We start from the raw sequence: 15,058 nt of genomic DNA, 5'->3' as shown, positions 1-15,058 counted from the left end.
CTCATCACACAATGTGGCTGTTACTGTGTACAATGTTCTCCTGGTTCTGCTCACTTCATTTAGCATCAATCCATACAAGTCTTTCCAGGTTTTCCTGTGATCTGCCTACTCATCATTTCTTATGGCACAAATAGTATTCCATTACATTCATATACCACAACTTGTTCAGCCATTCCCCAACTGATGGACATTCCCTTAATTTCCAATTCTTTTTGACAAATCTTTGCCGGCTGTGTTCAAAACACTCTAGGTGATGAGGGAGCTGTATCGTTAAGCTTTAAGTAAATGGCTCAGATGACTTCTTTCTTAATGGCTTCCCCTTATCATTTTTTTTTGTTCTTTAGATAATTCTTCAATATTCAGCTTTGTATTTACTCTGAGAGTGAGTGAAACATCCGTGTTGGCTTTTCTGTCATGAACCTTTTTCTAAATTGCTTGAGAATTGTTTAGTGCTTTTTCATTGATACCAGATTTGTTGACAAACTTCACTTCGTCAGCTCAGGAATCATTTTTTTCAGTCAGATTTTCTCAGTCAAATGCACCTTTCTAATTTCAGTGATGTGACTGACTCAGTATTTGGTGTGCTATGTTGCCAGTGAGTTCTTTAAATGCCAGTTTTATTCACATAAATCATAAAAGATAATATTTGCCTCATCTTTCTTTCCATTGCTTAGTCACTATAGTGCTAAGGGTGAGGCCAAAAAGAAAAAAAGTAAATGAGAGTAAGCAGAAAGGCCACAAAACCAGCCTGGAGGTTGGAGGGGGAAATAGAGGAAAAGGTAGGTATAGTCTATTGAGTGTGCAAAAAGAGACAGTGGGTCATAGTATGGAGGGCTACTTTGGTTCAAGACTCAACTCTGATACATCCAGGCTCTGTGATCCTAGCAAAGACACTTATCCTGTCAGTGTCCCCGGACAACTCCCTAAACCTAAGAGTTGCAGAAGACTGGGAGATTTGTATTGATAAAGAGAGTTTCTTTATTAGCTGTTGCCTATGAAATCTCAAAACCCAACCTCCTCACTAAAAAAAAAATCTGAGGAAGTGTTATGTTTATTAAATTTCAAAGATCTTTACTAATCCAGGCAAAAATCCTAGAATCTGAGAGTTGGAAGGAAATTCAGAGGTCATTTAGACCAGTTTATATCTGAGCAGGATTTCCCTTTACAACATTTTGCTTTTGGAAAACTCTTATTTATTATTATCATTATTATTATTATTATTAGAAAACTTGGCTTCATATTGAGCTAAATTCTGCTACTGTACAATTTCTTCCCATTGGTCCTCGTTCTTTCCTCTGGAGATAACACAATAAAGTAAATATCTACTACACGACAAGCTTTTTAATTCTGGAAGACAGCATTCATTTACCCTGATTAACTAGCTCTTCTCCAAGTTGAAGATCCTAGTTTCTACAACTAGCTCCTGTATGTCCTGTTACTCAGTTCTTACTCTTTCCTGAGCCTTCTTCTGGACCTTCCCAGGATTTTCATGATGTCTCCTCCTTCAAAGGTGGCATCCAGAACTGAATACACTATTCTTAGGATGTGACCAGAGAAAATGTCCCTTGTTTTGAGTGTTACGCTTCTCTTAATGAAGTATAAGGTTAAGGTAAATGGATTTTTTTTTTAATACTCATTTACCTTTGTTTATTCGTACTGTATTTGCTGTTCAGTAATATTCTCAATTCTTTCTTTAAAAAATATCTTTATTGATGTCTCTGGTTTTTATGTCAACCCCATTTCTAAATGTATCCTCCTTTTTGATTTCCCAGATACCTATCCTTTGTAAGAATAATTATTTTTTAAATGGAAGGGGGAATATCAGTTCAGCAAAACTAATTGATGCATCACTTTTGTCTGACAGCATGTGTAATATTTCATTGTAAGAGATGAAGGTAGCAATGTTTCATGCCCATAGTCCCCCACCCCTGCAAATAGGAAATAGAGGTGTATGTTTTCAATTCTTCTCTGGAGCCAAATTTGGCCTTTATAATTACACAGGGTTCTGTTTTAGGTTTTTTTGTTCTTTTTGTTTATATTGTTATAGTCCTTGTATATATTGTTTTCTTGACTCTATTTATTTCACTCTGTATAATTTTACATGAGTTTTTCCATGCTACTCTAGATTTTTTATATTTGTCATTATGATGCATCAATGTTTCATTATATTCATATACTATAATTTGTTGAGCCATTCTCATAGATTGGTGTTTACCTTGTTTCTAGTTCTTAGATACTACAAAAATGGTATGAGATACATATGTGTGCATGTATATGTGTGTGTACATACATGTGTATGTGTGCATGCACACATGTGACCTTTCTGTCTTTAATCTCATTGGGTATATGTGAAGCAAAGGGCCTACGTATTTTTCGCATCAACTCTTGTCTAGCTACATATCCCCCATCCTATATTTATATAGATAATTTTTTTTAAAACACCTAAATGTAGGAATTTATATTTATCCTCATTGAATTTTTTATTTCTCCAAAAGTTTCTGTTCTAAAGCTTTCATTGTGGTGTGATTGTGGCCTTGCATTCTCTAAGGCTGTGCCAATAGAGTACAAGCTGTGGAAGGTTCTACCATATTGGAAATCTTCCAGGTGTGGTCCCAATAATACCTTATATCTGCCATCCAGATACCATCCAACCTAAGTAGTCTGGTCACATGAGTTCTTTAGTCATAGCAATCCATGAAACAAAAATCTAAAATGACTCTATGATGGACTAGGTAGTCTTTCTAACTCCAGTCATTTTTCTCTGTCTAGGCTATCTGTGCTTCAGACACTCTTCCTCTCCTGTCTGGTATCCTCTTCTATCCCTGTAACCTTTCATATTAGAAACTCTTAGATTCCTAGCCATTTAGGCAAGACCCATCACTTCCTGTAAGTCTCTTTACCCTCGTCTGAATCTCTGAGCTGCCCTGATTTATGAAATAATGATGGAACTATGAGTCCACACAAGGAAGATGAGAGTATGGCCATAGCTTAGGGTAATGATGTGCAAAGTCCAGGGAACAGCATCTCTCAAAGTCATTGTGGACTCCTTTTTATAACCTAAAGATCATTATGCCCATGCTTTGGTGTTGTCCATGGTTACATCTTCTCTTCCCTGTGCTTTCCAGTCCCACTTTAGAGTTGCCAATGGTTGCTCCAGGTTGTTTTTTTTGGGGGGGCAGGGAGGGCTAAAGAGATGAGAACTTCCCTAGTTTAAAGGCAACAGATGCTGCCTTGATAAATCTTTTTCCCTGTGCATGTCATCCCCTTAATAGTTCCAATTTTGGGTATGACAAACTAAGCCATGTGCCTTCCCTTGTTTGAACTAAAACATACCAAACAAAGAAAGGTCTCTTGCTTTTTAATTGCTGGCTGGTCTCTGGGCATTTTTTTTTTCAAGTATACAATAAATTTAACATGATAGCAAAAAAAAAAAAAAAAAAAACCCAAACTCTTCTGCTTACCTGTATCCCTTTCTGGACCTGCCTTGATTCTCTTCTGTATATTTTAAAAATATTTTATGATGCTCTTTTCTTTTCTTTTTTTTTTAGTCAGTATCACTCTTTATCAATCTGCTCCCCAAAGAGAAGCCCTCCTGCATGAATAAGTATTAGTCAAGCAAAACAAACCAACACATAGATCATGTCTGTAAATATATAGCTTGTTTTACATCTCTAGTGCATCACCTCTCTGGCAAGTGGTGCAGAAGAGTGCTTTCTCACCAGTATTCTGTTTTCATGATTGGTAGATATATAGATCCAAGTTCTGAAGTTTTTTGTTTTGTTTTGTTTTTGTTTTTGTTTTTTGGTGAGGCAATTGGGGTTAAGTGACTTGCCTAGGGTCACACAGCTAGTGTCAAGTGTCTGAGTCTGGATTTGAACTCAGGTCCTCCTGACACCAGGGCCACTGCTCTACCCACAGTGCCACCTAGCTGCCCTTGAAGTTTTTAAAAATAGTTTTTCTTTATATAATTGTAGTCATGTGAATCATTCTACTGGTTCTGCTCACTTAACTCTGAATCAGTTCATACAAGTCTTCCCAGTTTTCTCTTAATCCATCATTTGTCATTTCTTATACAAGGTGCAATAATATTCCATTGTAGTTGTATACCATTCCCCAGTCGATGGGCACCCACTTTGTTTCCAGATCTTTGCTATAACAAATAAGTGCTGCTATAAATATTTTTGTACTTACCAGGCCTTTGACTCTGTGTTTGACATCTTTAGGGTGTTATCCTAGCAGTGGTACCACCAGTTTCATTTTATAAAAAGCCCCTTTTAAGTCCTAAGACAAATGCTGCAGTCTGGGTCAGGAACAGGACTGTCTATAAACATTAATTTAGCCAGTGGTAGTCTAAATGTAAGATCCTTGTCTTGTGACCAGTGAGTGGACATACTCTTGTAGGGTTCAAAACCTATTGGTTTTGATATCCTTATGATAAGAGAAACCAGAAGAAAAAAGGAAAGCTAAACGACTCAGATCATTCTTGGAGAGGCAAATAAAATACTTTGGTGGGGGAGAAGGGGTGGAGAGGTTGATGGGCTTTATCATATATCCAAAGGCAATAAGACCCATATTTTATGGGATGCTTGATCTTTTCATATTGCAATGCTCATGGTAGGCATTTGCCAAAAGACCATCATTAATATAATTATAGCTTATATGGAGTATGGAAAAGTAAAGAAATTCTACATATCATTCACCAAGACCTTCCAAATTGAATCAGCATGTACTTTTAATATGGTTTAGGAGAGGTGGTTAAAAAAAAATATGTAAAAATACAAGGTTCAGGAGTAAGAAATGAGGGAGGCTGTAGGCTTGGAGGCTCTAAGAAGGTTCATAACTATTTGTCATGAATACAGTGTTCAAGAAAAGAGTTCATAGGCACTGAATGTTGTCTGCATCAAATGACATCACAAACATGAAATTGATTTTTTTCCTCTAACAATAGAAGATTACTTGTTGGCAGTGTGGGAGTTATTTCAAAGTTGACTCTCTGGGCATGATCATATCACTAGCAAAAGAAAAAAAACTAGTATGGAATTACAGTAAAGAGTAACAATTAGAGCACTAGAAGGTGCTACACATTTAAACAGACTGATGCTGCAGAAAACCAAAATCGATAAAAGAACTGACATCATAGAACTGTAGATTTAGAAATGGAAGGGACTTTTGAAGTCATCTGGTCTACTTCACCCTCATTTTATAGATAAGAAAACTTAGGTCCTCAGGAATGACTTGTTCAAGGTCACATGGATAGTAAGTGGCAAAGTCAGAATTTGAACCCAAGTCCTCTGATTTCAGATTCAACATGCTTTGTACTGTAATGTACTGCCAGAAACAGAAATTATCACCATTTCCTAAGGAAGTTGAGTTTACATAAATCAATCACTCAAAGGAAGAGACTGAAGAAGCCTAAATATTGTCTCAGCCAGCAAACTCTTTGTCTCTATGCCAAATACATGGTGGTTCAATATATTGAATCAATTTATTTGTAAATCCAACATCTCCAAATTGGAACTTATATTCCCCCCCCCCCACCAAATCTTGTCAAAGCTGCCTCCAGAGAGCATCTCTTGCATCCGTGTCCTCTCTCTACTTACACAGCCTCTACCTCAGTTCAGGCCCTCATCAGTTGGGACTATCAAATAGCTTCCTTATTAGTCTCCATTTTTTAGTTTAATTTTATTTTATTTTGGTTAAGCAATGGGGTTAAGTGACTTGCCCAGGGTCACATAGCTAGTAGGTGTTATGTGTCTGAGGCTGGATTTGAGCTCAGGTCCTCCTGAATTTAGGGCTGGTGCTCTTTTCACTGCGCCACCTAGCTGCCCTTATTAGTCTCCATTCTTGAAGCATTCTTTGACCACATCACATCATAGCCCTTTAAAAAATCATCAGTGACTCTGTTGCCCCTGAGGTTTAAAAAAAAATCTCTACCCTGGCATTTAAAATCCTTCACAATATTGCTTCCACTTTATCCTTATAGTCATTTCATATTACCATTTTAGCTAAACTGGCCTATTAGCTATTGCCAGCACATTATTTTTCATCTGCCTTTATGTATTTCTCCAAGTGGTCCCCTGTGTTTGGAATGCACTTCTTTCTCATCTTTGCTGCCACTTGGAATCAACTTCCTTCAAAGGGCAACTTGGATGCTATTTCCTATACCAGACCTTTCCTGCCTTCTGCTCTCCAGTTACCCATACTCTCTTGCTTTTGTCAATGATATTGGAAAGATAATGGAAAACAGGAAATGTACCAGAAGATCAGAGAAAGACAAATGTCTCTTTTCATTTTTTTTTTAAAAGGATGGTGCAGAAAACAGAGTCCAGTGAGCGCAGTCTTCATGTCTGGTAAAATTCTAGAATGATTCATTCAGGAATTGTTTCTGATCTTAATGAGCTTTCAGTCTATCATGGAAGATAGTAACAAGGTTAACAAAATACTTTCCAGTAGCTGATGATTATGCAAGCCCCTTGATGCGGCAGAGATTATTATTATTATTATTATTATTATTATTATTATTATTATTATGGTATCCCCAGTTCCTAGTATAGTGCCTAGCAGCTAGTAATTAGTTGCTTAATAAATGCTTATTGATTAATTGATCATGAAAATATGTCTTGATGTAGTCTGACTCTTTTAGACTTCACATGCCAAGTCATCCTTCTCTAATTTATTCTAAATGAAGGAATCAGGAACTAACAACCTCAATTAAGGATGTCCCTTGTAGGTTCTTCATTTGCCCTTCTGCTGGGAAGAGAGCAAAGCAAGAAAAGGCTGGGAATATGCAATAGAAACATCCAATTTCAGTGCTTGGGCTGGTCCAGATGGTTTCTCACATTCAAATGCAAAACATCCTCTAGATTGACTGTGTGACTCATGCTTGACTTCCAAAGGAAACAGATTGGCTGGGGAGTAATTGATGCTTTCATATAGACAAACTACATGCTAAAGTTGGCAGAGTTAAGCATTTTGCATTATTGGGCTGGTAACCAATTGGCCACCCTTCTAAACCTGACTCTATTCTTCCCTAGCACTCTGTCCTTTTTCCAGTGCCTTATCCAGGATAGCAGATATATGTAGTTTCACCTTTAGTTCTATGTTCATTTGATTACACCAGCATATAGAACTCTTTGAGGTTAATAATGCAAATATATAGTTATTCCCACTTTACAGATAAGGAAAGTGAGGATCAGGGCAAGTGACTTGCCCATAATCATACAGCTAGTAGAATCTGAGTCAGAACTCTAAAACCAGACTTTCTGGCTTTAAGGCCAATGATTTCCATTTCCCAACTTTGCTTCATTTATTGAACTACCTGCATAGTATAGAAGATACTAGCTGTATACAATAATTATAATACCATGCACTATAATAAAAATCTACAGGAACTTAAAAGAGAAAAAGAGATCACTTATGGCAGTTAAAACAAAATTATGTTGATAATAGAATTCATTTCTGAATAATACAGCTATTGTGTAAAGTAAGTTGCATGAATTAAAAAAAAAACAATAAAACAAACACCCTAGTTTCCTTTGTAGCAATACAAGAGGATTTAAAATTTATTGCTAACTATTATTGTCCTGGAAGCTACCTATAAATGTGGAATTTTAGGTTGTAGATCTTTGTAATTGGAGATTTAAAAAAAAAGAAAATCTATATTTTTGCCAAGGGTAAGCAAAATGTGGCACTGGAGGTAGTGCTGCTGGCACTCTCACTGTTCTGTCCTTTCCTACTTTCCCACTTTCTTTTCTTTTTTATTTTCTTCTTTGTTTTGTATGCTTTTGGGCCTCCCAGTGATATCCATAAGCATTTCTTGACCCTCCTAGAATTCATAAGGGGTTATTTACTACAATCATTTGGAAAGGCATCATGCAATAAAAAATAAACTGGCCCAACAATTTAGAGTCTTCCACTATCATCTGCATAGTATTGCCCCAGCTCTTCTATGAGTTGTAGGACCTTGGGTGAGTCACTTAAACTGGCTAGGCATCAGTCCTCTAGTCTATAGAGTGATTGTTAGGATCACAAGGTGATCAACACCTGTAATAGCTTTAAAATTATAAACTCCTAAGAACTATTCCTAAAACATTCCTTGCAAGTTCTTTAACATATACTATTTCCTGCCTTCCCAGGATGTATCATTGGTACATATTTGTGAATTAGGTGACCTGGGAGGTCCCTTCTGATCCAAGGATTTTATGGAGTATTCACTAGAATATGTGATAGAATCTGTACCAGGCAGATGCTGAATTACTCATATTGGGAGGTCTTACTTGCCTTAAGTCTAGTACTACTAGAGTAATTGATGTGTGTACACTTTACTGTGTTCCCCAAGACTGTAGTCACACTTTATTTTTTTTTAACAAAACATATTCTAGTTACTTTGTCAGAAACTTCTGTTATCAGAGGTAGAAATGATACAAGAAACACTGGATACCTTTCAGAACAGCAGATAAGGGAGGTAAAGGTATACAAAGTAATTACATATTAACTAAAGAGGCCTCAGACGTGTTGGAAAATATAAAATATGCATCTGGAAGTCTTGAGGTAGGAGGTAATGGAAAGTTGGATCAAAGTTAAGGGAGTGAGGCTGACCTGTGCCCAATCAGGGAAGAAAAGGGAAGAAAGAGGTAGGATTCTAGCACTTAACTTGGTGCTTAGCATGTAAGAAGAACTTAATAAATGCCTGTTAACTTGGCTTGACTTGTTTTCAAGTTTGTAGGAAAAAGCTACTGGTAACTAGGAGAAACTGGCATCTCTACTCCAGGCAGCTTTTTGAGATCAGGAAATTAAATCTCTATCTCTAAGACGTTCCTGATGGCTTCCCCGGGGAAGTGCGAGATAGGAGCTGGGAGAGATTCTCCCTTTGGACATTTCTCTTTCTCACTTACCTTGAAAGAACTTAATTAGATTTATCTTCCATGCCAAAAGAATAAGTATGGTAGAGTGTGATTTTAGCCACTTTCCCTACCCTCTCTCCCCATTTTTCATTACACAATTAGAAATTAATGGCTTAGGTTACACACTGAGGTGTCACACACACACACACACACACACACACACGCACACACGTTAAAACTTGTTCATTGCAAGCACCTTCAGTTAGTTCATTCGTAAGTATAAGTGACTGATAACATTTTTCTATTTTGAGAGAAGGGTGAATGTCAGAGATCCAGAGGATATTGGGTACCTGTGTGAGGAGGGGAGAAAAGGAAGAAAGATTTCCTTGAAGGGAAAAAATGTTGAAAGAGAAAGCTGAGGGTGTTGTCAGAGGCTTACAGAGGGCTAGTGACTTGTAGAAGTTTGCATAGGCTCAATTTACCATCAACTGCTTAAGTACAAACATAGGATGTTGGTGAGATTTTTGGTCTTTGTAGGTTAGTGGGAAACATGCTTAAGATTACCTTCCTTCTAAGGAGATTTCTGCTCATAGAATTCATTAGTTGGCCTATCATTCTACTTGATTTCAATATGCCTTATACCTTCTATATACTCTGCATCTCTTGTATGTATCTATTTATAAACATTTTGTCTTTCCTATTAGAATGTGAGATTCTTGAGGTCAGGGACTATTTTTGCCTTTTCTTTGTAGCCCTAGAACTTAGCACAGTGCCTGGTACGTAGTAAGCCTTTAATAATGTTTGACTCATTGATGCCTTCGAAACAGTTTGCCAGGAAAATGAATCATCTTTCCACCCCCATCCCCATTAACATTAACTAGGTATAATTGGTGAAACTACCTTTAAAAGCTTCTGCTTAGTTATGTAGACAGGGTATTTGTCCTTTGGTAGGGCACTGTAATATGATTGTAATCCATTCATAGAATCTTAGAATTGAGACATACCTTAGAAAAAATCTATTCCTCAAATATTTATTGAAGGACTGTTATATGCTTTACACTATCTAATTGATAATTCAGGGACTATAACCATCTGAAACCAGACTTCCTATTATTTCAAGGGATTTAAAATATTTAAAGGGTGTTTGAAGTTTTGGGGAGAATATATTAATGGAGGCTGGTGAGAATTGCTGGTAACAGTTCCTCTCAAGACAGTCAAGAAGTATTTACCTGTTTTGACATAGACCAGGCCTCAGTGAAAACCCTGTGAGACCTCGTAAATTTCTCTCTAGTTTTTTGCATAGAACCTCTTTGTCCAGGAATCTCATTTGTCTTCCTCAACAACAATTGTCATCAAGTTCACATTTTTCCATGACTAGTTAGTATGTGATTCCAAAAAGGCAAGTTTGTAGGTATCTTTCTTTTTACTCTCTCTCCCATGAGTTCCTATTAAAGATAATTCACTTTCTTCCTTTCTCTTTTATTTCTCTACCACTGACCTTTTCTGTGAAATTCATGTATACTTAAGAAATTTGAGTGCTTTATCTCTCTCTTCTCTAGTCAAACGATGATTCTAGGGGGTTTAAGCTCAAACTGTTATTATTTGAGTACAGTCAACAAATGTGAATATCCCCTTAATTAGTGAATTTACTAATATTTTCCCTTTTTAGGACTTTTGCTCAAATGACTACCATTCTTTCCCTGTGTCGTCAGTTAACAGGGGAATATTAAACACTTGGTAATATGCCAGGCACTTTGGTAAACCATAGGGATATGAAGAAAGGAAAAAGCAATTCCTGCCCTCAAGGAGTTCATATTCTAATGGGGGAAACAACCTATAAATAACTAGAAACAGTGGAGATTATGGTGTCATAAACTGTGTCTTGCCAAATAGTCTTTAAAAAAAAAGTTTCCAACCACATTATCCATAAATATTTTTCATGATTTCTTTCTTAGAGTCAGGCTTACAAAGATTTGTACTGTTTTTTTTCTTTTCAACATTCAAGCACATAGGGTAAAATTGAAAATTTGGATTGGGGGGCAGGGAGGTGGTTCAGCAAAATAGACACAGCCATAGAATCCATAAGGAGTCCATTTGGTAGTGTCCAGTGAGTCACTCAACAAGAATTTGAGTGCTTACTCTGTGCCAGGTATTGTGCTAAGTGCTAGGGCTGGAAGAAAGGCTAAGACATGGTTGTTCCCTGCCATCAAGGAGCTCACGTTCTATTGGGATTCTGGCAGCTAGAAGACAGTAAAGAGAATAGGCCCCTCCAGTAATTGGCTGCACTTTTCATTTGAATATGCAGATTTGGCAGCTTAGGTAACTGGTTCTGCATGTGTGTGAACACTGAGGGTCTTAAAACTTATAGTCATAGCTACACTTTGAGAGAAAGGAATGACATTTCTGGGCTCGTTGGTGCCACAGAATGGGAGTTCTAATAGTGGCAGCTTCTGGGGAAAAACAAAATAGCAATTCTGCAAAATATTATACGACTAGAAAATAATTTCTCCCAACAGAAATTTGTAGGATCCTAATTTAGACTCACTGCCTGCTGTTTCTTAGCTGGACTCTCCCCTCAAAATTAGTACCAAATATATTTAGGCAGAGGAGGCAATTTATTAATGAATACTTTTGTTCAAAAGTAGACAGTTTGGTTTCTAATGTATTTTTCTTTTTGGACTCTTTTTTTCCACAGGTAATCATCAACAGCACAATCACACCTAATATGACTTTCACCAAAACATCGCAGAAATTTGGCCAGTGGGCAGACAGCAGAGCAAACACTGTGTTTGGTTTGGGTTTTTCTTCTGAGCAACAGCTGACAAAGGTAGCTTGGTTCTTTCTATAATATACTACTGTGCTTGGTGAAGTCCTTCAGACTTCAGTTGCTGTACATGTAGGGCCTAATTCATGCTGTCAACACTATTTGAATAGAAGTCTTGTCAAAAACAGGATTCTATTTCAGGACATAACTTTTCAGATTATCTGTACTTTTTGCTTTTTAAGCTATATATACTTTGCTAACATAAGGAGTACCTTGGGAATGGAAAAGAAGAATGTAAATAAATTGTTCATACCTAGCAAAATTTTAGAGGCATCCTACTCTGGTAGAAAGAGAACTGGAATAAGTTCAGCAGCCCTACGTTCAAATCCCAGTTCTGTCACTGAATAATTTTATGTTCTAGGTCAAATTATCCTACCTCTTTGTGACTCATTTTCTTCATCTGTAAAGTGAAAGATTGGCCTTAATGATTTTTAAGATCTCTTCTAGCTTTAAGAGTCAACTCAGAAGTCTCATCATGGGGCTACTTTCCCAGTTTATTGACCTTTCTTTCCTAAAGTTTTAGGCAATAACACCCAAAATGAAAGTTTCCTCTCCCCAGCTGCATTCATTGTCAGTACAAAAATGTGAGTATCACATTGTTTTCCAAAGTTAGATGCTTTGCGTTTTCAAGGTCCTAAAAATTAGATCTCAGTTACAACTTCCTTCCCAAGTGAGTGAAAGGGATGGAATTGCATATACCTGCTTGATTAGTGATAGGGGCATCAATATTTCTTGTAGTGGGCAAGGAGTCTTAAAAAGTTGCCTTTGGGTCACAGTTTAGTTCCACCCCGTTCTAGTCTATTGCAATTATTTTTGGGACATCGCCCTCTGCAAGTTCTCTTCTTAGTCTCTACTGGGTAACTTACTAATAGGTGTAATTATTTTTGCCTTTCAACCATGTACTTTCCTCCCACATCCCTAAATTTTGTGTTGTTTGCACTGATTCAGCTTAATAAGAGCCACTGGAGGGGTCACTTATAAAATTCCAGTAGCTCAGGATGAGGTGCTTACACAGAGTATAGTAGGCAGTGTTTCTTTTAATTTGTTAAAGTTGAGATTGAATGACCCTATGGGTAACAACTAGGAAACTGGGTTTATATAAGCAGACTTTACTGTTTTAATTAAATAAAAACTTACTGCAAAATCTAGCCATCCTAGTTAGTAATGTTCATAAATGTTACTGCCCTGCATAGTTATTATGCATAAATGATAAACCATTGATTCAAATGGTTCTAATTGGTATTACTATTAGATAACCAAACCAAGTATTTTTGGGGTCAAGTGGGAGGGATTGGACTGTGCAGGAAACTGGTCTGAGGGCCCTCTGAATATCTCTGGATTTGTAATGTGGAAGACTCAGGCAGTGGGACCTACTTGCTCCTCAGAATGGGAGCACCCATGACACAGGTCTTCCAGGAACCTCAGATTGGCAGATATACCAGGCAGATATATCACTTATTAGGAGCAAGGCAAGACATAATCTGAAGTCCCTGGACACACTTAGATTCGTGTGAACCAACCTGTTACTCAAATAGCATAATGGATCTTTATATAGAGCTTTACAATTTACAAAGTGATATGTAATCTCATTTAGTCATCACAGCAATTATCTGGGGAAGGTATTATTATTATCCCTATTTTGCAGATGAGGAAACTGAAGCTCAGAGATGTTTTCAAAGGCAAGATTTGAACCCATTTCTTTCAAACGTCAAATCCATTGTTCCTCTTCAATGTGTGGTACAGTGACTACATTGATAGTCTCCCACCTCCTTCACCCATTCCTTTTCACTGTGGTTCAAATGTTAAATTTTGCAGGGTAGAAGGCTAAAGTTAGGGGACAAAGTGGGACATGCTGTGTAGGCAGAGTAGAAATGATGACTCTGATGGTTTCCCTGAAGGAGGAAGGGAACCAGGCACCACAAAGCTTATCCTCTTCACCTGATCTAAATATTTACTGCCTGATTCTCAGCTCACCTGCCAAAGTGAGCTCATTCTATGATTAGGGTCCAGGATAGTATACGATAAACAGAATGTGTGCCTGGAGGGATTTAGTGTTATAGGTAGCTGCAAACATATAGCTTGGTAAGAATTCTGGATATAAAGTGAGAGGTGGTCAGAGGGATGCTATGCTTGCTGATACAGTTAGATTCTTGTCCACGTGAGCATCTCTCCTCCTCCTCCTCCTCCGGGTTCATCATTATGCTGTTAGAGTAAAGGCCCCAGTAGCGACCACAGCATAAATCATTTGCTTTTCATAATATGATTGTCTTCTACACAATCTCTGATGAACTCTCTCTGTATGATTGTTTTTTATTCATTTTCTGAAAGACTTCTTCAGTTAATATCAAAGCAGAAAAAGCAATGAATTTTGACTTGATTTTGATTTATTCCAGCTATCAGTTGAAAGAAACCTGAAGGCTAATAATTTTTAGTTTCCTTTATGTCTTTTGTTTTTTATATCACAACTGTTTCCAAATAAAGCCCCATGAAATGTTCCCTATGACAAAGCTCACTTTTTCCTTCTCCCCTGCCTCAGAGAGGAGAGTAGGTTGGATGAGATGATTTGAGGGAAGACACACCACTCACTTTCCATTCCTAAAATATTTCCCTCTACTAGCTGAAATTTTAGCAATTAGAGATCTTTATGGGATTAAGAGGTGTATGTTACCAAAAAAAAAAAAGTTATTCAAAGTTGACCAATAGAGGGACAACATCTGTATAACACTTTGCATTGGTAGCCAGACCTTCTACCTTCCCTACCAAAAGAAGAGAAATGTACTCCATCATCTGTCCTCTAGAACCTGACTTGGTCGGTGTATTTAATCTGAGATCGATTTGTTGGCTAGATTTTAGTTTTGTTTTCTCCTTTAGCCTAGACCATTAATTCACCAATAGACTTGGGAAATAATTACTGTTGCCTTTGTTATATACTCAAGGAATAGTTTTTGGTATTTAGGCCATGAAGCAGCAGATAATAATTAGGTAGGAAACATGGGGAAATTCTCAGAGCCACTGGGTATAAATGGAGTTAATTTAAGGATACAGACTTAACCTGACAAAGGGATTAATTGAAAGATGCAGAACCTAAGCAACTTGTAGGCCAGAATTTTGGCATATCTCTGCACAGAAACCCTGGCATACCAGTGCCTGCATGCCAGATAATTCTCTCTATATTTACTAGTCCTTTTTGAGCATTCTTAAATAGGTTGGTGTTTTATATTATTCCAAGTGGGTGGACAAATAAATCCACATTTATCTCTGAGAATACACAATACAAACTGGTAATTTGAGAAAGTGTCTGTACAAAGCCAAAAGGGTTGTTCTCTTTCACCATTATTATATTTGGGGGGGGGGAAGGGGGAAGGGAGAAAATAGGAGGGGACACTCTTTT

At 37.3% G+C, this 15,058-nt stretch overlaps 1 protein-coding gene across 2 annotated transcripts in view; it reads left to right on the top strand.

Annotated features, from left to right (window-relative positions):
• The window catches only part of HOMER2 (homer scaffold protein 2), a 146,746-nt gene that overhangs the window by 95,798 nt on the left and 35,890 nt on the right, over window positions 1-15,058 (top strand). For both annotated transcript variants that reach the window (XM_027851832.1, XM_027851831.1), the window contains exon 3: window positions 11,539-11,670. In XM_027851832.1, coding sequence (XP_027707633.1) covers window positions 11,539-11,670 — 132 coding nt within the window. The remainder of the gene's footprint in view (window positions 1-11,538; window positions 11,671-15,058) is intronic.

The sequence above is a fragment of the Vombatus ursinus genome, unplaced genomic scaffold (assembly GCF_900497805.2).
Source record: "Vombatus ursinus unplaced genomic scaffold, bare-nosed wombat genome assembly UNPS02009205.1, whole genome shotgun sequence".
Taxonomy (NCBI): Eukaryota; Metazoa; Chordata; class Mammalia; order Diprotodontia; family Vombatidae; genus Vombatus; species Vombatus ursinus.
The sequence above is the reverse complement of the archived record's forward strand: the minus strand, read 5'-3'. Positions and strand labels throughout refer to the sequence as shown.